The sequence below is a fragment of the Harpia harpyja genome, chromosome 2 (assembly GCF_026419915.1).
Source record: "Harpia harpyja isolate bHarHar1 chromosome 2, bHarHar1 primary haplotype, whole genome shotgun sequence".
NCBI classification, from domain to species: Eukaryota; Metazoa; Chordata; class Aves; order Accipitriformes; family Accipitridae; genus Harpia; species Harpia harpyja.
In genome coordinates this window covers 2148896-2172976 of record NC_068941.1, presented here as the reverse complement: position 1 = coordinate 2172976, position 24081 = coordinate 2148896, and the positions used below count along the sequence as shown (strand labels likewise).

The 24081-nt window shown below is 47.0% G+C and overlaps 1 protein-coding gene across 14 annotated transcripts in view; it reads left to right on the top strand.

The window, feature by feature from the left end:
- Positions 1-24081, top strand: part of SLC4A4 (solute carrier family 4 member 4) — a 234423-nt gene that overhangs the window by 150914 nt on the left and 59428 nt on the right. For 9 of the 14 annotated variants that reach the window (XM_052812182.1, XM_052812142.1, XM_052812162.1 and 6 more), the window contains 3 exons: positions 791-970; positions 7167-7262; positions 12633-12709. In XM_052812182.1, the coding sequence (XP_052668142.1) occupies positions 791-970; positions 7167-7262; positions 12633-12709 (353 nt within the window). The remainder of the gene's footprint in view (positions 1-790; positions 971-7166; positions 7263-12632; positions 12710-24081) is intronic. The other 5 variants (XM_052812192.1, XM_052812211.1, XM_052812153.1 and 2 more) reach the window with 3 other exon arrangements.

Below are 24081 nucleotides of genomic sequence, written 5' to 3'. Positions count from 1 at the left end.
TGAGATTTAACGCACAATAGGGATTCTTAATAAATCTGGCTACCGTTTTTTTTTCTCTCTCCTCTGGGATAGGGGAGCAGAAAGGAGAGATTTGATGGAAAGTGAGAAGTCTTTGCAGTGGGCTGGGAGCCTTTTTTCCTGCTGATTCAGTTAAAAGCAAACTGCGTAACACATCCTGTGACAATTGGAGCAAGTTCTGCCTTTTGTAGATGCCATCATTTTACTTCAGTTCTGAGAGTGAGTGATTTAATTAGTTACTCATCTCCAGGACTTTTTCCTGTTGTTAGATTAGGTTTTACTGGGGGCCTGCGAGGTGAACTCAGGCCTTGTTGAATCTGATGGAAGTTTTACCGTGGTATGTTTGGGAGCGTACTGGAACTTGCAGTGTAGTTGCAGCTTCTTCACAAAAATACAGGGTCAGAGCAGATTCCCTTTCTGAACTGAGAACCATCTTATCCTGGGGACAGTGGATTTGAAATAGGCTCCAGTGGCGTGTACGAAAATAACAGAAGGGAGTCTCGGTGCAATAGGTAACGTGTCGGTGGCTGATGGGGTTTGCTGGATGGAAGTGCTTATGTTCCGTTTCAAAAGAAATGTCTAACAGAGATTCCCATTGAAAATAAAATGGTGAAATCCGGCGGTGGTTTTGAGATGGGAAGGAAATCCTTCAAAAAGGTAGGGTGAAAATGATCCCTCTCTCTCCCCCTGCTCTCCCTTGACGCAGCTGAGTTTTGTGCTTTGTGATTAATTGTCCTCTCATCTCCCTCACCCCTTTCTCTGCGTGCGACAGAAATGATCGTTGACAATCAGATCGAGACGGGGCTTTTGAAATCGGAACTGAAGGACAAAGTCACCTACACGCTGCTCAGGAAGCACCGGCACCAGACCAAGAAATCCAACCTGCGCTCTCTGGCTGACATTGGAAAGACCGTCTCCAGTGCAAGTAGGATGTTTACCAACCCCGATAATGGTAATGCAGAGGCTAACTGGCTATAGCCTTCCCTTTTAAAGCAACCCACCAAACTTGCCCGCCGAAAACTAACTGCGTTGCCTTGACGATGCTTTTCTAACCCGTGATTAGTGTAGCGAGACCCATGCTGATGGCACGTCAGTGGTGGGCTCTGAAGGCTGCTTTGGCCGTGGCACATCGCTCTAACCGTATCTTCACTGGACTGAGTGGGAGAGGAGGGGAGGTGGCAGGCGGGCAGCAGGGTGCAGGAGGCGCAGGGAAAGGCAGAGAGATGCTCTTGCAGCTGGCCTGTAGGAGATGATGTAGGAACGACGGCAGGAAAGAGAGATTTACAAAAAGCTCCAACCGTGCCTGAACCTAAAAGGCCAATGATCTGAAACGTTTGGGCAGAGATGAAGCTTTGATGCGCGTTCGATTTCTGTAACAGATGGTGTCAATGGCACTCGTAATCAAAAATTACGTATATAGTAACGCCTAGCTTGCATTTTATTGCCATACAGTCATTGTCCAGTGTGGGTAAAGCTGATTTCCATCTTGCTTTATTCTTCCTAAAATTGTTCTGTGGCGTATGTTGTGAATATGTCGCTTTCTCCCTAAAAATGGCATAGTAGATAGTGCCATGTGTATAGCGGTGTCTGTAAATGCATGTGTGCGCGTGGATGCAGACAGCTATAGAGGCCTTGGCAGTGACTCTGTACTTACCCATACATTAAGATCTGCAGTCTTCTTACTAGCGGTAGTCAAAAAAGAGAAAGCCTATTGTCATGTCCTGGAGCTCTCTCAACTGCCTCCTGTTACAGTCTGGGAATTTGTCTAAAAGTTGCCATTTTAAAATACCCAGAAACGAAAGCCAGCAAAGAAATTATTTTCTTCTTGCTACATTTAAGGCCTCTTAGCTTTCTGTGTTCTGCTTCTAAAACTCACCCTAACATTTCTCCCTAACCTATTGTCATACTTCATTAATATTTCCTACTTTTTATCATCCTTTGCTTTTGCAGCAGGTGTGTATGTGCATGTGAAGAATACTTATTGCTCTTGATGATGCATCTTGTCGTGTACCAGTGCCTTAATAATGCAGCGATTAAGCGAATAACAGAAAGGTGCAATAACATGAAGCTGGGTGTGCAGCTTTTTGGTGAATATCCCTGCAGGAGTCCAATGGAGCAAAGAGAGGGACTGTGCTTTGGAGAGCACCGTAAAGAAATTCCAGTTCTGGGGAAGGAGCTCAGCGTGGCCAGATGAAGTGGTTGGTACATGCTAAAGAAAGCCTCTTCCAGAGCGCTCCCCAGGGAGGGGAAAGGTGCTTCTGGGCATCGCCAAGCTTTGCTTTTGGCCTGCAAATTCCCACAAGCCTTGAGCAGAGACCTTGCTAATTGGGTAACCGTTGCTCCTCAAGCCCCCCCGCTCATTTCCCATTAGCCTCAGGCATGAAATTTGTAGGTGCCTCAGTTTTTTGCCCTTGAATCAGCCAGGCACTTCAGATGCCGGGAGGATGCCTCAGTCGGGTCCGGACTGGGCACCCAGCGAGCCGCTCGTGTTTGTTTTCGGTTGGGGTTATGAAATGACGTTCTTTCCAGCACACGCTCTGGGGCTTTCCATTGTGTCCTCCCCACTGTTTGTACTGGAGGCATCTGCTTTCTGTTAAAGGGAGGAAACGGCTGCTGCAGGTAAAATGCTTAAGCATTATTTGCGGTGGTATCTGTAGATACCAGTTACCACCTCCGTGACTACTACACTTTCTGGACCTTCGAAAAGATGAAGAGGTTTGCTTTGAGGAGGAGAAGGGTCCTGGACGGTAGCTGTGCTGTATGGGAGGCAAAACACAAGACGGACGTGTCTTTAGCACGTGTCACCTTGTGCAGCCCCAAACCCCTTTCCCGCAGGTAGGCACTGCGACACCGAGGGTTGTGGTAACACAGAGAGATGTTTCCAGGCATGCTCGTGATTCCACGCTCAGACCTAACCACTCTCATATTGCGCGGGAGACGAGCCGGTAGACTCCTGACTGTTGGGAGTGCCTCTGTGTTTGGGCAACGATAGGCTTTTTTCTGATGTTACAGTTGAACAAGTAATCAGGTTTAGTGTTTTATTCTGAGTACCTGTCTCAGTGAGTTCCTAAAGTGTAGAAATGTAAAGAAACCTTTAGGATTGACTGTATGGCATGGCTATGCTTAGTGCCTCCTTCGGACACAACAAAAGTCTCGACTGAAGGGGTTAAAATGGGCTGTTTACAGCGTGCATCCACCTTCCACCTCTGTGTCGCATCTGTTTTTACTGCACCGTATGCTTGTAACGGCTTCCTCTCTTTTTCAGCAGCTGGTAAATGTCAAATTCTTCCTTTCCGCAGTTAAAGTCATTTCTTGAGGAGCCATCAAAACCTCAGGGTGTTAAAGGCAAATTAAAACTTACTTAGAGGGTTTGAAGGTAAATCACGCTCAGTATATTATTTAACCATACCTTGGACGGTAAGCCCTGTCTCTTCGCTGTATGGAGCTAGACTTTCAGGGCTGGTTAAAGAGAAAATAATAGCATGCTTATCCTGGGAAGGGTGATGCTGACAAAGGGCGTTGCTCTAAGTTCTCGCTCCAGCCCCTTCTTGTTTTTCATGGCTAAGGGCATCCTTTGCTCAGATCCTAGGTGACTTCGTTTTTCTTTCTTTTTTTTTCTTGTTCGAAGGGTCCGTGTAGGTCCTGTCTCAGTTGGACTGATTCTCAAGAAATTCCTTCCTGGCTCTGCTTAGCCCGCTGGCTGACCTTCAGCCACTCCTTTCATGTTGTTTTGCCTCTGTTTCCCCACCTGGGATGTGCATGTGTTATGAGAATATATGATGCATTATGTTCCCTGACAGCTGAAGTGCTTTGAGACTTCAGGAGGGGGAGAGACTTACATACAAAGGGAAATACTTCATGAATAGTTGTTACAGTTATTTATTATTTAGACTTTAATGAAAAAGTAACTCCAGAACGTTTTTGATCGAGTTATACCACGCTCCCTGGAATTCAATGAGTGCCTCTCATGTGCTTCTAAAGGTAGAATTTGTCCTTTAGACAAATTCAACTTTAATGAAGCCAACAGGAGTGCAGCTGTCTCTCGACATTGCTAATCACAATAATGAAAGTGCCATCAGCCCCAAGCGCTCATAAATTTCCTTAGCGTTTCTTTCCAGGTAGGTATTTCCTTTCAGTGTCTACCTTTCATTTCAGCGTCAGTGAAACTTTCATCCAATATTGATGCTGCTGCCGGGTTCCTGAGAGTGGCAGCCCCTCTGTGCATCGCTTGCTTCTCACCTCTGCAAAATAGGTTTAGGGGCTGGTATGTTTGGGAAGCAGCTTGGCTCTCTGCTCGACTGACGCTCACGGCCACTGTTAAAAGGGGGAACTTCTCACCTCTAGTTTCCCCATAAAACGCGTGGATGTAAATTACAAAGCACCCTGCGCATTTAATGGGCACAGTTACTGCGTGTTCGTTAAGGGTCGTTAATGAAACGATCTCTGCTGAAGCTGAACCAGACCCTGCTGTAGGTTATGTGTAAAAATACTGTGCAACTTACTGGCTCTTACTGGGCAGTCACAATTGATTTGGAACCTATGATTTTGATAGGTACCTAATCGTATTAAATCACTTTCAAAACCATTTATTTAGGAAACACTTTAGCATAATGTCATTAGCATGGATTCTGCCCATGATTTTTTTTTCAGGGCAGTTAGGCTTAAAACCCAAGTTAAATTATGACAGATTTCTTCAAGGGCATTTGTTATGTCTGAAATCTGGAAGTATCCCCTGGGCCACAGTTCTCAAAGGTACTGAGGTGCCGGTATCTCAGTTATTTCAGGGCGCTTAAATAACTAAATCTTAGGGGCTCTAAAATTTTCTGTGCCTTCCTTAGCTTCATGATAAGCTTGTATAAACTCCTGTTCTGGGATTATGTCTAATCGTAATTAAAACTTCTTGATGTGTCCTAAGATACTCTTTTTGCATAAAGCAGGAAAAAAGGTAAATGAGCAGAAGTAGCTAAGGCTTCGCCTGTGAAAAGGAGTGCATTTTCGCTCCGTTGTGCGTTGCTGGGAATTTCTCTGTAAAGCACCCCAGTCTGTGGCTATCGCCGCATTCTTATTTCCACCTTCTGAGATGACTGAGCCCTGTGCAGTTACGCAAAATGCATGCAGAAATTCAGCAACCCAAGAAACGGTGACTGACCTCCCGCCCCTGCAACCACCGTGACCGATCCCTGAGCGTCTCCGGCAGCTCCCTCTGCCTTGGCAAACCTCACCAGGGATGACTGCGGCTCTGTGGTCCCTGGTAGCACAGTCATCCTCCGCCCCCTTCTTTCATTTCACTGCTCTTTTTGAAGATAAGACTCGGTAGCAATCAGATCGGCAGAAGCACGGAACGTTTGAGCGGCAAAGGTGTGCGCTGCGTGCCTTTTATTCTTTGCTGCGTCATAAAGATTGATATTTGGATCATCCTTGTGGGAGGATGTTTTCTCAGGAATCCTTTTGCTCTTGGGAAAGAAATTGGGCAAAAGACGGTAGTTGCTTGTGTGACATCGGATGGAGGAGGATCAATCAAAACACTCCTTTGCTGTCCATTCAGCAGGAAAAAGATGATTATCAAAAAGCCGAGCAGACAAAGCTGCTGTACCGAGTGATTACTCAGAGTTACCTTACAAAGACACCTCCCTTTTTGTTTCCTTTATTGGTAGAATGTTGAGCTGTATGAAGTGTTCAACAAGGACATTTCGATTTTACATTTCAATTGAACTCCTGCAGGGTTTTTTGACAGGTTTTTTGTGTGTCTTGTTTTGTTGTCTGGCTTTTCTAAGAGTTCTTTGTGTCCTTTCCTGGCACAGGGTGCAGCACTTGACGTGAAGCCCTGCAATAAATAACGTGTATACGCTAGCAGCTCTCCAGCAGTCCTTGCCCAGCTGGCACACCTCTGGGTTGTAACGCAGGTCTGCCGTGGGTTTGCCACTGTATAAAATGAGAATCGTGGTCACCGTTCCTTATGCAGGTGCCTGAGGACTGTCTAATCGATGTTTATCAGTGCTTCGGTGGTGACATTTGCTATGCATTTTGACGTTTTTGTTCAAAAGTTTCCTGCCTGCCAGCATTTTGTATAATTTAACACCTGCGAGAGCCCTTGGCAAAAGCGTGGAAGAGAAGTGGTCGAACTGTACTAAAACCAAGCTGGCAGAGGCTGTAGAAAACTGTGGCGTTTTTAAGCGTGAGTGTTTAACCGCCGTAAATAATGGCATGCTACCCATCACCACGCGAGTGGTGTCTGCGCGGCCCAAACACCTCACAAACGTTATTTATTTTCGCTGTGCTGACAGCGTAGTTTGGAAACAGTTGAGTTAAAATAAATAACACTTAGGCTGTCTGCAATGCGTTGGCTGATGCACTGAGAGAAGGATAGCTAGCAACAGATGAAAACTTTTCTCCTCTAAAGGTTTTATGCTATGTTAGAGTCCAGCTTTATTCAGTTAAATGTTTTTCATACAAACTGCATCCTCAGTCCCTTTAGAGAGTTGAATGATGGCGTCAGCCGAATAATACCAGCACAGGAGGAGAGAAGTTTGAGTCAGAAATGAGATATTTTTCAAGGAATGCTTGGAAAAACCCCACCGATGTATTCAGCTGTTTGCATTATTTGCAGTGTTGTGGACTACGGTACGCATTTCCAAGCCCGAACTGGCGTGCCTGGGTGCGGTACGTGGTCAGGATGCTCAAAGTTGGCTCCTACAGGGACGTAACCTGATTTTTTTTCAAAAGCGCTGTGTGTCTGCCGTCCTTACTGACCGCACCGCAGCTCAGGACTGCTGAGCACAACAGGCACTGCAGCTGCCTTACTCAGGTGCTTGAAATCCGCTTCTAAGATGCCTGAATTTTAGACACCAGGGATGGAAAACTGGCTCCAGACCTGCCAACTGAACACTGAAAGGTGGAGCTACGGAGGAGATGTCGCGCTCCAAGTGAGCGGGCTTACCACTTTGGTCGCCGAACTATACCGAAAGGTGCACTCGCGTGTAACTGCGACTGTTCAAACACTCTGTCTCCTACCCGGCTTGCTTGTGCAATTGCTCGAGCGTTTCTTTCTTGCGTTTTTTTTTTTATTTATTTTTTTTTCTTTGACTTCTCAACTTTGCTCTCTTCCTCCTCTTTGCCGCTGCTACTGTCTCCTGCTTGCACCGTACAAGCACGCAGCCCCCTCGAGAGCTCCGTGCCCTGCCTCGCAACCCGTACGTTGGACGATGAAATGCAAGTGCAGCGCAGCCCCAGCGTGGGATGGCTCAGTAAGTCACGGGCAGGGGTAAGGGCGGGTGGGCTGGGGGACACGAGAGCAAGAGGAACGGGGTCACTCGCACCAGCCGGTCTCCTAACGCTCGCTGCTGCGTTAACAGTGGGGTGGCTGCGAACGTGTGCCTTGCGGAATGGCTGCTGCTCTGGCTGTCCACGTTACCCTCCACTGATGCTCTCCCGCTGCTCTGTTTCGCTCTGGTTTGCTTTTTTTCCTTCATCTGGGATGAAACAGGTAGGTCAGGCGGTGGTCTCCCTCCTCAGCCTTCTAGTGGCATTTCTTTCATCTATTGCAGTATCCTTCGGCTGTTAAAAGGGCTTCATGAATTTCGCCACCAGTGCGGTATTGTAAACGCAACAAGCTTAAATACTTTTAATTTCCGTATATGTAACATGCAAAAATAGGCTCCCCTTATCACGCAGCTAGCAGGCCCCGCCAGCTGTCTCTCTCAGTGATGAGCTGGGCTCTCCTCAGGCCCCGCTTCTCGCCGATTATCCTTTGTAAAACATTACTCATCGGGAGCCGTCCTGGTCACAGAGGAGCGTGCTGTTCCCCCGGGAAGGCACGGCTTATTGCACCGATGGCACAGAGACGTGCTTTATTGGCCATAGCACTCTACAGAAATCTCAATTTCAGGATATTCCTCGTGAAAGACGACTATCGAGCCTATTAGTAGCACGAGATAATAACACGGAGGGGTTTGGACTGCCTGCCTTGTTTCTTGCACCGGTACTTGACCGAGCACTGCTAAGGAGAGGCTCGCATCGCCTTTGCCAGAGAGACGGTACCACAAATTAGGCCCGAATCGGGAAATTATCCTTAGTTAGCAGACTGCGTAAGGGTGAACGTCGTGTGCCAAAGTCTTCGGCTGAGGTCTCGGCAGCAGAAACTTTTCACTCCCCTGGTTCGTCCCGGGCTCTGAGAGCTTGTAGGCTGAGAGGTTTGTTGCTTCCTTCTGCTCCCGTATTTCCTCTCGGTTCAGAGAAGCTGCTCACCTGCGGACTCCCAGGTTTTTAAGGCTGGGGTTTTTTTTCCCCCCTCTTTCAGGTCTTACTCAGAAGCGGTATTGCTAGCCTTACCCCAGAGACTGAGATGCCCTCGTGTCACCGTAACCTCCACATGGTTCGGTCTGCTGCAGAGAGTCGCTCTTACAAGCGGGCTTGTTATACAAACATAAAAAAATGAGTATTGGACACGTCCTTCCTGGCTGTGGGTCTTCAAAGGTGCACAGCCGTTAGGAACCTGAGGCAGAAGGGATTTAGGCTGTGCAGATTTGGGCCACGGCGTCCACAAAGCCAAAGGGCTTTTGAGCCAACTTTGCACGTGTCGCGGCTTGCATTTCTGGCGGCATCTTTCCGTTAGTGACACTGCTTGGTAGTCAAGATAAATTCAGGGATTTGGGGAAAACTTCTAAATGCAGCCTGGGATACTGTCAAGTTCCTTAGGTCAGCAAAGCTGGTAAAAGGTGAAGCTTGTGGTTTCCAGCCTGTGTTGCAGAGATCGTCCAAGCCAGTACTGAGTGGAACTAGTCTGAACTTGAAGGCCTTGTAAGGCAACTTCAAAAGATGATATGCACAGGCACCAAACTTTAGGGGAGAACAGTCACATTTTACACGCTCAAGAGGTTTTGGCTGTCAGCATTAAGCGTAGAATTTCGTGCAAGGAGATGGAGATACGAATCATCTTAGCCTGGGAGAGCCCTATTTGAATTGGGATCGTGAGACGCTTTCCACCTCCAAAGAACAAAGAGTACGTTGTAAAGTCCTGGTGCTCAGATCTCTTAATGCAAGGCCAGCCTGATGACGGAAAAAGGGTGTGAGTAAGGTCGGTGTGTTGTGCCAAGAAGCTGGAGCTATGGCTAACGTGCTCACAGGACTTTGTGGGGATAACTCTCAGGGACGACTGCAGGTGCAGGCTTGCTTTCTTCTCGGGCTCTGGTCCTCCTTCCTGGTAGGAGCTCTGTCCCTCACTGAAATAGGAGTGCTATCGCACAAGCAGTTTCTTTAGAGAAAATACCGGAGCAGTGCTGGATTGCCAGCAAGGGATTTATGGGCATGGAGGGGGACGTTCCTCATCCGACACGCTTTACTGTGACAAGAGGAGTTTCCCGAGAGCCCTCTGCCCGGAGGTTCGTGCTGCTGCTCGTACGGGTTTTTGTCTGCTGTCCCTCACTTCTGGGCTCCACGCGCTTGTCCTTGTTCAGCCTCGTAGTGGTAGTGCTGCTGGAGCCGTGATGGTTTTCGAGTAGAGTCAAGGTCGTCTTTGTAGGGAAGCGTGGTATTTATTAAATCGAGGGGTAGAACTGGAAAAGGCAGACAAGTGTTTTGGCACGTGGGTCTGTCCAGGTCTGGAATAAATATGGGATGCCTCGAGAAGAGCTGCTGTGAGTTTGATGTGGTTATGTTGATCATGCAGGGAGGAAGAGGCTGCTAGCAAGAGGCGATAAAGTCATTACCTGCTTTCTCTAGAAAGAAGGGTAGTTATCTCCTAAGAAACATTCGGCCTTGGACATCTAACAAACAAAGCAAACAAATGTTGTAATCTGGAAAAATATCAGCTGTGAAAGCTGTGGGCCCTGATTTTAGTCCGTTTACTCCAGAACTGGACCTAGAAATTGGGAAAACCACCAAAGCAGCCTGCAGAAAATGAAGGGATACCTTCAGCAGGTGCCTTTCTCTACAGCTACGTCATGCAGCTCTTCTGAACAGAATGCACTGAAACAGCAGTCAACAACTGTATAAAATAAAATCGTTAGCATTTTCCACCCTTGCTCAAGGCTTTTTGGAAGCCATACTTAGTTCTTTCTCAGCTGGAGTCGTTAGCCGTGCCAGGACTCAAGAGGTCTCACGGTAAGGCTTGACCAAGAGGAAATCCATCTCTGCAATGCTGTCTCACCATCCACAGCAGAAGAGCAGCTCTCCCAAAGCCGTGAGCTGGCCTTGGGCAGTGTGGGATGCCCAGCTCAGAGAGCAGCCCACCAGTATTCCCATCTCTGCAGGTCCCTGCACTTCTCCAGATCTGTTTAACTCTGCCAAAGACTTTCTTGTTTAATTTCTCTCACTCGGTAGCGCTCAGGTAATAGAAACCGATAGGAACTTTGCTTTGACTCACTGAGCTGCGTGACACCAATTATCAGCGTGAACAAGCTTCGCATTTTAAAGAAAGTGCTTCTCTGATGCTTTATTTGATATTATTGGCTCAGATTTGCAAAGCAGCCATGTGTGTCTCTGCATCGAGCTTCAATCTTTCATTTTAATTTACGGGTACATTATGTGCTTGTCAAAGATTTCCCAGAATTGGCACTGTCTGTGCAACCTTTAAAAGATAACTAATTGCACCATACAAGAAAAAGGAGCCCTGGGTTTCAATAAGGGGCTTCAGGATTACAATAACCTGGGTTTATTTGGGGTTTTTTTTGTCCAGCTTTGTTTTTTTACCAAATAGAAACATTTATTAAATATTCATAGCACAGAAGGTGTTACGAACAAAGTAATGCCTAAACCGTGTAACAGACGCAACATACCTGAGCAAGTTTGATCGCTTTTTTCCTGTTTTGTTTATGTGTTTATCTCCTACTTACAGATTTCATATCAACCATTCAATCAAAACTTGTAGACATTTCTAACTCTGGCTTGCTCATAATTAATTAGGAGAATGGTTACTAATATATGTAGCTTAAACCAGTCTTCCAAGTGGCATTTCTCACTGTATGAGTAAACACACTTGTAGAAACTTTGTAGAGATAGGTGAGGTCTTAAATCTGGCTCGCAATAACAGCAGGAAGAGGAAAAGCTGGGGACCCCCCTTTTATAATATCTGATTTATCTAATTGTGCTTGGCTTTTGCTGTGTTGCCGTTCCTGGATGGGACAGTAACACACAGCAGGTATATTGTGATTCCAAGCGGCTCGTAAGAAAGAATGCTTTAAGGCTAACTCCACGTATGATGAATATATTGTAAAGAAAACCCAACTGCGGGAGTCCAGATCTTTTTCTTCCTAGTTTGTTTTTTTGGTTTTTTTTTTTTTTTTTTTTGCTCGGTATGCTGATTTATTATAGCGCTTGTTTGCACTGGGAGCTGATGAACACTGAAAACTTGGACTTTTATTTTGGTATGAATATCAAAGCATAAGTTTAATCAATATTGTCTCGAAATATGGCCTAAGTTGGGAAATGCCTCAGTGCCATTTCTTTTTGAGTATTTTCTGTCTTTCCAGTTATGTTCATGGTCAGAAACTCTGTGGTAACAGCTCCTGTTGCTATGCTTCTGGTTCCTGCGAGCGTGGGTGAGAAGGGATGGGAAAATTTCAGAATAATTAAAAAAAATGCATACTGACTGCTGTGGTTTATGATACTGTATCCATCCCAGAAGTCTTGTCTTTTCTATTTTTTTTTTAATTAATTTTTTTTCTTCTTTTACAATTATGGCTATTTCTGAGTTTCTTCAGTTTTAACTACAAATGCTTTTAGTGGGATTGTAGAACTGAATTCTGAAATCATGGGGCTTTTTCCAAGTTCTTTAGAACTATTTCCATATGTTCTGCTAGTCTCTGAGAACGCAAGAAGAAGTAGGCTAAGTAGTCCATAAGGGAGCAAGCAGCTCCTTACTAGCTGTTTTGCAGTGCTGGAATGCCAGCGTGTCAGGTTTACAGTCGAGCAGTTGGTCTTGGAAAAAGAACTGGAGGTGAACTGCTTCAGCTCTTCGTCTCTGGGGGTTTTCTTCATCTCTCTGGGGTCTCTGGTGTCAGGAATTGGTGGCTTTTGGCCCATCAGCGCGGTGCACGTGTTGTTTCAATCAGTAAAACGCTTAAGGTTCATGAGCTTAGTTAATGAGCTTGCTTGACGAAAGGTAGATTTTAATTATTGGCCGTTCCGAAGGACCAAGAGCTGCCAGCCTCCCTCCCTGCGTGAGCTGCGTACCAAAATCTGGGATGCTGAGGAGCGTAGGGCAGATGCCTTCAACGTAGGAGAGCTAAGGTGAAGGTTTGCAGGTCGGGGTGACCGCGAGGGTCCCAGCCCTGTCGAGGGGTGGGTTTGAGACTGGGTCCTGGGTGACCCGGCAGCATCAGTGTCTGCAGCCTGTTGCTGCTTCGCTTTTTCTCCCACGGGCAGGAATTCTGGAAAGTCCTTAGACTCTTTTGTTGTCCTGAGAGTCATGGGAACGCTGCGGGTCACAGACGACGAAGCGTTAGCATCTTAATAGCCCACGTGCCACGTAAAGTCATAGAAAGCAGCCTGTCAGGGTCTTAAATTCCCCACGTTAACCTCCCTCGTGCAAGGAAGGGTGTTGCTGTAGCCTGAGCCTCTGTGTTCTTCTGACTGGATCGAAATTGTTGCTTTAACTGGTGTCGACATTGTTCTTACAGGCAGCCCAGCCATGACTCACAGAAACCTGACTTCCACCAGTCTGAATGACATCTCGGACAAGCCCGAGAAAGATCAGGTAAGCTTCGGATTCCGACTTCGCTCGGTGATGCGTATGGTCAGGAGCTGGATGCTGGGGAAAGGGGCTCTCTGCCATAAAACTGAAGCAGAAGAAAAGGGCGAGCAAGGTGAGTAGAGTATTTCCAAGTCCTGTGACTGGATCCTCCGCTTTTTAAGCACCAGCCCTTGAAAACAGCAGGCTAAACTCTTGCAAGGCCTGAAGCAAGTGACGCCACGTACGTGGCATCTTGCTGATACTTGAGAAAGGAGGGGAAATACCCAGATATTGATGTATGTCGGATCCTTTTCCTGCTGAGAAGAGGGTCTTCAGGGGTTACGGCAAGGGTCTGCACAGAAACTTAAGGTCCTGCAGCTCTCCAGGCGTGTGTTCGCAAGGGCCGTGGGGTAGATGAGGAGCATTCATGGGAATGCGTCCCTACGACGGGAGCTGGTGGAATAGAAGATGCTGCCTCACCCTGTGCAACTGAGCATCGCTTCAGATAGGCAACTGTGCTGAGAGAGGTAACCGTGGAAGAACAGCTCCAAAATGGAGATGAGTAATAAAGTTAAAATTGGCCTTTAGTGCCAAGTATCCATGAATCTGACCAGTCCCTTAGACGAGGGTGATGTTTGCGGTATATCGTATGGGCTGTCTTTGTGTGTGTTCTCGTCCGTTCCGAGAGCTGAAGAGTCTTGAGGGGTAAGAGTGAGTTTATTTCAGCTCTTAGAAAACTGGTGTCTGAATAAGGTCTCTGTGCACATTTCAAAAAAACCTTTGTCTCGGTTCAAAAAGTGGGTTATTCTCAAAGCGTGACTGTTTCTTTCGGAGAATCTTTTTTTTTTTCATGTCTTTCAGTGTTCTGTAGTCCCATGGTTATTCTGAATGCAAATGAGAGTTACTTTGGAAAATTATTTGGGTAACGCAGTAATGCTGGCCAGCTGAGAATGACTCTAGTCCTTCAAATGATGGCTGGTTGCAATCTTTTGTAAGTGCAACTCTGCCTTAAAGGGACACAGCAACACAATCAATGTAGACAAGTGAGTTCAGAGTAATTAAATATTTAAAAAATAAATCTATATATTTATATAAATAAATATACTTTCACGGAAAGAGAAGGAGGGCAATGTGTTTTGCATTGACCTCAGTGTCATGCAAAGTTGTAGCATACATCTGTATTGGTTGGTTGGTTTTGCAAAATACCTGTTCCCTTTAATATATGCAGCCATAGCTGGGGAAAGAGTAGGATTGTAAAATAGCTTTTTTTCTTTGGAAAGACCGCTATGTTTTTTATATTTTTAATCACATTATAATTGAGGTCTTATAGATAGACTGGCAGAAAACTGGGTCTGAACGTTGCAGCAGGCTTCGTAGATCTCGGTAGTGCAGTCTCAGTTGCCCCTCCTGCTGAAATGTCTCTGGATGCATACAGATAATAGGCTTTTTGTGTAGAATTTGGTATAAAAATAGATGTTTCGGTAGTGCTAATAGTGAAATCTGTTAATAAATCCAGTTTGGAAGTGCGCTCCAAAGTTTTTAACTTTCAGTGCGGATAATGCCTGACTGTTTGTAGCGAAAACCGTTACTTGAAAACTAACTAGTTCCAAAAAGCCGCTTAGTTAATTAGCCCGTGTCCCGCTGATGAACTTTGCACAATGGAACCCTTGTACCGTACGCCTTTCGAAGCCGGCCTGAGAAATCACCTTAGATCTCAATTTTTGTTACTGATTGACTGAAACTCCTGTCCTGATAAAGTTTGTGAAATTGCAGTGATGCCTGGCAGCTTTCTGGAGCAGAACTTAGCATGCCACACAGGAGGCAAGGGAATAATCCATCGTGTTACGACAACAGGAGCTGGAAGGAGAACGGATTTTCTTGCCTTGACAGCAGAGTGACTGGCTTTCCTTATGTTGGGATCCAGTCTGGAAGCTTGACAGTTCATGAGGCTGTATAGTGAGGTATAAGTCTGCTGGAGAAAGAGGCTATGCCCTTTTTTATTTATTTGTGTGTGTATAAGAACTGCGACAGGCTGAAGTCAGTTTATAACAGTTGCTGGGAGCAGGACCGGGACCTAAGCTCTTTCATCGATCACTGTTTTTGCAAAGATAAAGGAGAGTATTGTGTGCCTGTGTTTTAAAGGAAGAAAGGCTTTGAACAAACTTCTGTATACCTTCAATAATTTTCCTGCCTACCTACATCCTTAATTTTCAGTGCTGCAACCCTTAATGCTAATTGGAAGGGGGCAATTAACAGTGTAACGATATTATAGCCAGGATACTCCTTTAATCTGTCTTTCAGTAGGTTCTTACGGAGCAGAAAGACACCTAAGTAAAATTGACGTAGAGGTTCTGGATGCTCTCTCTTCAGACTGTGAAACGTGCTCCTCAGAAGATTTTACCCTTTTATTTCTTTTTGTTTCTGTCTGTCTCTCTTCCTGGAGCAGTGCTGGTGGCCAGCGCCTTGTAGTTGCAGCGTGACCTCAAGCCCTCCCTTTTTTAGGCTGGCAGGGCAGGTTTTGCGATCGTCACCCACAAGACAACGTGGAGAGGGACACGGGACCGTGCCTTAGGACAGCTCTTGCCCTGTACTCTTGCCCTTTACTCCTCTAGCTGGAAGCAGCTGTAACGTTTTGAAGCAGCCATACCTTCCAGTACTTTCAGCCTACCTGGGAAAGTCTTCTTACCCAACTACCAGCCTCCAGCCCCAGTGAGACTTAACTTTCTCCATCCTGAGATGCTCTGTCTCTGCTTAGCAACAATTCCCTCGCATACTTGTGGAAAAGCAGGCAGGTCCTGGGCATCCACCTGTGGCTTCCCTGCTCCTTTCCCCTTGATGTTGTAAGGTCCAAGTGGAAAACTGGTGTCTCCCGTTGTATGACCCCGATCGTTCTTTGTTTGGGATCATCGTTCTCTGTGGAGCCAAACCAGGAGCAGATCTCTTGGCATACTGCAGTTGCCTCACCAGTAGCGAGTACTGGATCTTTCTATTCAGTTCCATGTTTGCAACAACTGGTGGTTTCCAAGGATAGCCTTTGAGGTTAGAGGCAACAAAACAAGCCCGGAGAAGGTCAGAAGAGGACACTCGGGGAGGGGGAAGGCTCCACGCAGAAGAGTGGCATGTGTTGGCGTGTTGTCTAACGCGCTTGGCCACTTCTCTCGCCTCTTAGAGCTGGCCTGTTGCTGGCAGGAGTGCTTGAGCGTGGTCACCTGGGCCAGGCTGCTTTCAGGTGGCTTGGGTTGTGGTGGGTTTTTTTAGATAATCCAGTTAAGGGGCAGTAAGCAGCTGGGACCTCAGCCACAAAGGCAAAAGCCCAGATTGATCCCTCCAAACATAGGCACTTCTTCGAGGTGCCCGTTGTCGAGCCTGGTCTCCTGAGCTGCTTTTTCAGTCCCTGCGGAGAGCTGGAATTGCAGAGTCGGTTCAGGTTTCGGGTGGGCCGGTTGCCTTTTGGGCAATTGCCTTGCTAGCTGCCGAAGAAGCCCTGCTAATATAGACAACTCTGTGAAGAGGCTTAAGCTGGGGCAGATGCATTTGTGCTCTCGTACATCTGTGCCGTGGCAGCTCCTGCGTGAGGTGGGCGCTTCTGTCGTAGGAGGGTGGAGAAGTGTTAAAATTGCTTGGGATCTAGCCGAAGGAGTGGCAGTGGAGTCTACTAGAGGGCACTGGACGTGCTTAGGTTTTCCCTGAAGATCTGTCAGAGGATCCTCCGTGAGCTTTGCAAGGGCGTGTTTTGTCCTGCCCTGCAGAGGAATCGGGAAAGATGCCGGTCTTCAAAGGCAAATGCACGACGGAGGTGGTGGCAATTGGATTGGCCTCCTCCAGGGACAGAGGAGCGACAGACGATCAAGAGGAGTGAGAGAAGACAAGAACCCTCAGCTTTCCCGTGACTGCAACCTCTGTATAACGAGGAGCTGGGCTTTGCTTCGCTACGCAGGCGCTGAACCTGGTTAGATGTCCCGTTCGGCTCAGTGGCTTTCTCGCAGATTGCAAAGAGGAGTTGGAAGACAGACAGCACTGAGAGTAAGGGACAATGTTTGCAGCGGTCCCAAGACATGCTGACACGAGTACAGCCAGTGGTAGTAAGGAGAGATACGGGTTTATTAAAATCATAGGTAGCACTCAGATTTACCTGTATTGAGCGGTGTGAGTTTGGTTCCTCTACCCTTAGGGAAAGGATGGTTTTGTGCTTACTTTGGATATACTTTGTTCTTGCTTTTGTTTTGTTTTTCTCATACTCTTTGCCTTCTTAATACTGTTTTTATAGAGTTAATCTTCTTACTAGGTTACCATAAAGCTCCTTCACAAAGAAAATGAACTTAGGATCCCTCTTGGAAAAGGCTGGAGTCAGGAAAGGACAGAGGATGCTCGGGCTCTTTCCAAAGGACCGGCCGAAAAAGTGCTGCCCATTCCCTCGCTGCCAGGGCAAAGAGCCATCAGCTAGAGGGGAAGGGGAAGACGCTCGCTGGCTGAAAGGCAGGGAGAGAGCAGAGACACACAGGCTATGCTCAGAGATGGGGGTTTTCCAAAAGGTTCTCCACTGGCCTTGCTCTCTACATATGACTGGCCCTGGCACTGGTAATTTTATGACGGCTTTTTTTTTTTTTTTTTTTTAAATTTTTTTTTTTTTACATTAACTTTTGTCTGGATCTGCTCCTTGCGCTGCCTGACGGGATGGCCGCACAAGGGCTGGGGCGAGCGCTGCTTGGAGCTGGGGCTGGAGGTACAAAGCCAGCGCTCTGCAGCCAACCTGCTGCAGTATTTAAGACCTATGTGGTTGGCTTGTTCTTTGATAATTCTGAGATCATTGCACTAGCCTTTACTGGTGTCTTGCCCTCTGAAAACAATTCCAGTGTACTGCTGTTCACTAAAAAAAACCCCAAACAACTCTCACCATAACTTAAATGTCTCTCTTTATTCTGGCTTTCCCCTCTGACATAAAAGTGTTTACAGACGTGTGATAAGCAGTTAGATTAGCAGGTTTGGCAAAGGAGAAATTGCTTCGTGCAAGATGGTGGAGTTAGAAGACACTTATTGGCTTTGTGTAGTTCTCGCCCTTATATTTGAGACCGGATGAAATAATTTTGCCATCAGAGTAAGACCGCGTGACATCACAAAATGATGCGGAAATCTGAAAGTAATAAAGTCCTGGGGTACTTGTAAGGTTGGGATGTCTGCTGAATTCAAAATGTCACGTTACTCTTTTTTCCCCTTTAATTCATGGAAAGCAAGTGATTGTAAAGCTGAAACAACAAGAGGAAGGGCCAATTACCAAAACGCGGAGTTTGCAGAAAATCTTTAACTGCGGATCACTCATCACAAAGTTGCATCAATAATAGTGATTTGGATCTCGTGTGCCTGTGACAGACAAAACACAGTGCCCCCCTACCTCGACTGCATATAGCAGCTGCTTTCTTAGGCTGGTTGTCACGACCGGTGGTCTGTGGAAAGGGAAATTAATGGGACAGTGTTTTACTGTTTATTTTGATAGCGCAGAGTCGGTTACAGTCCGTGGCGGCACAGTGTGTGGACGCGAAAGCTCTGCCGATGCGGCTGTGCTGTCTGGACAGCGTTTGCCTGCGTAGAACAGATTGTAGAGAGCATCCGCAGGCAGCAGCGAGCCAGAACTTCTGGTGGAGCAGAAGTACGTGTATTTTCTCCGAGAGATGTTTCAGCCTTGATTTACTCTTATGCTGTTATTTCGGGGCATTGGGATCTGGTGACGATCACCAAAGTGTTACAAAGCTTTTTGCCCATCAGGTTCCCAGCTGAGCTCTTGGGATAAAAAGCCGTAACAGGATATTTAATGATGTCTACCAGAGGCGAAGGTTTGTGGCGGAAGAAGTGAAGAGGGGAAGAAGGCTTTTATTCCCACTTTCACCGCCACGCTTAATAAACACGCTGTCTTGCAGGAGGTATAACAACTGGAAAACAAAAAGGGGAGCTCCGAAGGAAGTCTTCCCTTTCCGCCTCCAGCCTGTGTGGGAAGTTTGCCCTCCCTGTAGCTAAACAAAAGGCTTTTGATTCGTTCCTCCTGCCACTCTCGTATCTGTCAGCACTGCCGAGCACCCAAACAGCTATGCGTGGTTACGAGCGTATTATTTATGAATATTGAAGTCAGGTAATTTGCATGAACCGACTCCTCTCTGCTGTGAGAATGATGGCTTGATTCATTGGACTGTATTACATGGAGATTGCAAAAGAGACCGGTTCAGCATCCCCAGTGTCTTGTGGAAGACGCCAGGGCCCTGACTCAAACTGCTCTGATGATAAATAGCTTCAATAAAGGCCACCAAATTTTGATTTGGCTGTTTTATCATTGTTTTGCTTTGGGTTTGTTTGACGTTTTGGCAGTTTATAAGGATAATTAGGGAAGAGGAGGTGTGTTCCCATGCACTGCATTTGTGTTGGCAGAACGCTGCTTCTGAGGTAGCAATGCAGAAAAGCGATTTGCCTTCATTTGTCTTATTTTATGAGGTGTTGGCTGCAGTTAATGTACTGGTCATTTGCAGCTAGATAGATGAGCAGAGGCAGCGGCGGCAGCACTTTTGGACAATTTATTTTTCTTTTCTGTTTACCAATTAATAAATCAGCGTCTAGGCTTCCTGCTCTCTCCTGGGCTCTGAGCTCTCTGTTGCCAGATACGTCAGGGGTACCAAAGCGGTGTCTGAAAGACCAGGACTTCTCAGGGCAGGAGGATTCCTCCAGCTCTTGAAGGCTGAGCCGTTTTCTCGAGTTTTTTGCTTAACACCGTATTAGATAACGGCAAACTGAAAGACCTAATGAAGGTTTCTTGAGCTGTCAGAAGAGACAGCCTTGTGGTTTACCCTAACCTGGTCCTCAGCAGAGATGGGTCTAGAAAAAGCGGGTGCTTCTGGCGGGTTATCCAGTAAACCCGGGGCAGGTGAGGGGGACGTACACGTGTATGTACATGTAGATGGTTCAACCAGCTAGAGTTAGAAAAGATCTAACGCTTCTGCTGGTTTAGGTGCATCTTAGCCAAGTTACACATCTTCTGTATATTTAATGCAAATAAGCTTTTCTGATGTATTTATGTCTCTCGACCGCTTCCTAGTTTGGATTGCTCTTGCCTGAATTCCTGCCAGCTTGCAAGCAGCCGTTTGTCAAAGAGGGTGCCCAGAACAGGGGTATGGAAGAAGAGCGCTGGGCAGCCTGCACCGGCACATCCCAAACTTCACGCTTTGCTGCTGGTGGCATCCCACGCTCCTCTCTGATTTTCTTTTTATTAAAAGCTCGTCTGCAGGTCAAAGGGCTTACCGGTGCAATTATGCCGTGCTGGCAAGTCCGCACGGCAGACTCACAGCCCGTACCTGCTGGAAGCACCTAACTGGGAGACCTGTACTGACGAGAAGCCGTCCTTTTGCTGGTGTGAGCTGTGTACGCCAAGAGAACAGGGGTTTCTCCACCGATGCGGCTACACCGGCGAAACTTCTACGTGTGGGTTATGCCTGCATCGGGAAGGCTGGCTTTGTGCTCCTGGTTGCCCGGCTTTTCACTATCCGTGCCTTTGCCGGCACAGATAACAACGGCTGCTTGCCCGCTGCTGCCTGGGCGTTTTGCTAGTGTTACTTTTCCATTCTTTCTTTATTTTCGGTGCGCATCAAGGTAGGATTTTCTGTGCAGTTTTCAGCTTTCTAGCCAGTTTCGAACTACGCTGCCACACGCTGGCCTGTAGTTGCAGTATCAGAGTCACAAGCGCTTCGGGAGGATGTTTGTAAAAGCGTCCCCACATGATTAATCTGTGGAAATATTAGTGGCCTTGCTTATACTTAGTATTGCTGAAGCCGTGTTTGGGCTGAGCTCTCCTTTGGCAACGTACCTTGGAGTTTCACTCTGCCTGTCCCGTGCAAGACATCTCAAGCCGCACCGTGCCCGCAGCTGCATCCCTTCTCCGTTTGAGCAACCTTTTGGGGAGGACAAGGTTTTAATCGTCTTTGCAATGCCCAGGGGACAGTTTGTCATTTATGGTGTTAGAGCCAGGATTGTTAGTTAGCTCTTGATTCCTGTAGTCTTAATAACTTGAAAATATTTAAAATTATTTTTACAGCTTTATCTGTGAACCAAAGTGATTGAGAAGAGTCAAGTACAGGCTCGACCAGCCCCTTTGTTGCCGTAGTGCAAGTGGACCGTAGGAAGGCGGGGAAGTTCCCACTGCTGTTCCCACTTCTGTCCCTCCTCCCGTGAGAAATCCTTTGGCCGTGCTCTCTTAAAATGTCCTTGGCAGCTCCGAATGGCTGAATCGCAAGGATTTCTTTAACGCTCAAGAGGTAGAATAAAGGGGACATTTAAGGAAAACTTGTTTTATCAGGGACCTGTTATTACTGAGCTGATGCAGTAGCATATAGGAAAGGAATATATGTTGATATAAGGGGAGTTTACTGACCTGGCGTTATCTCCGCTTTTGAAGGGCTCGTATATGGGACAAAAACCGGCTCTGAATGAATATGGTCAGTCAGAGAGAGGCACAAAACCCTTCTTATTTGTTGTGGTGTGTGCACTGTTTATTCAAACCGGTGTTTCCATATCAACAGGGAATCTGTGCCAAAGCCAGCTCTAAAGTTAAAAGAGAAGTTGGCCTTGTTGAGAGAAACCCTCTTGCCTTTCCTGGGGGACCGATGGACGGGGAGGGCGCTGATGGGATCCCACTGTTTGGAATGAAGTCCAGTGATTAATGGTGGGAGCGATTTGCTGCTTTTCCTGTTTGTTCCTCATCTGTGCCGTCACAAGCAGACATTCCTAATTTTTAGGTCTGTCAGGCTGGATGACCTACTTTCACTCCACGGAGCTCTAATGAAAATGACTGTCTTCCAGCACAGACCACTGCCACCTTTCTGAAGGGAAGGAAAAGTTTCTAGGAAGTTTAGTTAACTGGAGTTTCATTTACTCAGACCTTTTTTCGTGGTGCAGAGAGCAGTTTTGCTTGCATCATTTCTCCCCACAGTGTATCAGCAGCGCACCTCTAAAGCACTCGTGGGTAGTCGTGGAGTTCTGTGCATAGACAAAACACAGAGTGTTGACGGTATCCCTTGAGGTAAGCATTCATGGACGGTAATCTTAAACATATATGTGAACAGATACAGAAAAAAAGAGAGACAGGGGCAGATTCGAATTCCTGGGGGAATTAACCTTTCTGAAGTTCAAAAGCTCTGCGTGTCTGTGCTCACGTGTGGGTCCCCCACGATGAAATAGGACGCTGTGAGGAGGTGAGCACGCATACCCCTACGCAGAGTAAACAGAAGGGACGGTGAATTTTTAAGTGGCCTCTGTTAAATAATGCAGCCCTCACCTCTTCTTCCCCCTCCGCACCTGCAGAGGAGTTCTCCTCCCGAGCCTTCGTTCGTGCTCCCGGGCAGCCTGGTGCCGCCTGCCACGCTGGGAGATCCCCTGTGTTGCGCTTGGCTTTGATGTAAGAGGAGTTTGGGGAGCTGGATCCCTTTTCCCTGTGATCAGGGACCGTTAAGCCTTCCTTTAGTTACACAAAGCACCGCGTATGCAGTTAGGCTTGTGACGGTAATCTGTACAGTCAGCGGTTATTTTGAATGCTCGGGTTTTGCCGTGCTTTGAGGGGGAAGAGCTGCATTTAGTGGCTTTGAGTTTTGCTGCACCCGGGGCTAAGCAGGAGCTGGAGCCTGCAGCCAAATTATACCCTAACCTTCACATGGATTCCTCCCTTCCCTGTCGTCCCCACATCAAGCGCTGGCTATTTTTAATAGTGCAGTGCTGGAGGTTGTTGAATATAGTGAACTTGGAAACGGTACATGGTAGAGTGAAAAAGAGCAGGTTGGAATGGACTCTCTGTTGGAGATGCTAAGTGTAGTCTAGGGGTCTTCAGCCTGCAAAAGTGTGGCTTGGGGAAGAGGAGGGAGATCTGTAAAATGATGAAGGACATGAAGAAGAAGAGGAGGGGTGGAATATTTTCCCCACTGGATGGCATAGCCCTGGTAGCTTTGCTTTCCCAGAGCGGGACTGCCAAAAGCTGCCTTCCTGGGCTTTTAAGCAAAAGCCTGGAAACTCTATTCTTGATATTTGCCAGATAGATAGCATTCTCAATTTCCCAGGCCAGTGGCGTTTGCTTTGGTCGCTCAATTCCACTGACAGTAGCAGCTAAATGCTGCTAATGGGAAGGGGAATTCAAGCTTGCACTTCAGATCCTGCACGGCTGGAAGAAGGCAGGTTATGAACTTAGTATGTGTTTATAGTTTCCTTAGGTGAAGTCAGTGGATGGCCCTTTCATTCTGGTTTTGTTTTATTAATATTGTTATTGTAAGGATGAGACGGGGATTATTGGTTATCTGCTGTAGCTATGTAATGGCATTAGACCTGAATAACATTTTTCTTTTATTTTTCCTTTTGCTGTAAGCATGTGGGGGCTTCCCTGCTGCACACTTGGCAGGCGCTGTCAGGTGAGGACAGTGGCGATATCCCATAAAGGCAGCTGCTCTACCCGTAGCAGAAAAGCTCAAACGAGTCGTGGTCTCACACTTCACTACCAGGTTTTCTTTTGTCCCAGCCCTCCTTCCACTTAGGGCTGATTTTTCAAACAGGGCGTAGCGGCAAAAGCTTTACCTTGTGTAAAATGAGAGTAAGATGGCATGTGAATGGACTAGCCGTGTCCCATCTCAGTTCGTCGGGGCTACTCCCCCCGTGCAGCTGGCATTTAAATCCAAGCAATGCTAATGGAGTGAGTAGCCAAAGTCAACAGGCGTTGATTGCGGCGCTCGGTGCGCCGAGGCGTCCTGTGCAAAGGCAGAGGTAGTTGTTGATGCCATACGGCACGCTGCAGAGCTCGGACCCCAAAGAGCAACTGATTTCAAGCTTCCATGGGCTTGTAACCTCAATTTCAAAGGAGGCTGTTCCTGAACAGGTGGTGTGTTTTAACTGAACTCCAGCTCACACAGCTGGAGGTTTTTGTTTGGTAACTCTTCCTTAGGCTATGGGTGATCAAATATGACTATGACACATAAGGGCAAACAGATTCTTCCCAAGATCAGTGCCTACGTGTTCCTTGCAGGCTGTTCTGCAGCGACTGGAGCATCATTACAGTAATGTGACTAGCTAAAGGGCTTCTCCAGTTATAATTTTAGTGCTGTATCATGGGTTTTGGGTTGGCTTTGTGTTTCTCATGCTTCAGCTAATGACTCATTTAATGGAGTTTCCACTTGCCTTGGGTATTCTCCTGCCTTGGACAAGCCTGCAAACTACTTCGCAGAGTGTGCCAGGGGTGGCGGGCAGAAGCCGTGCGTTTGTTCAGCCGAGTGCTCCTTTTCATCTTCTCTTGCCCTGGGTAGTTGAGCAGCTACGCTCTCGGTTGTGCTAGGTGCTCCCAAAAGAAAGGAAGAAGCTTTCCGTCTTCTACAGAATACTTGATGCTGAGT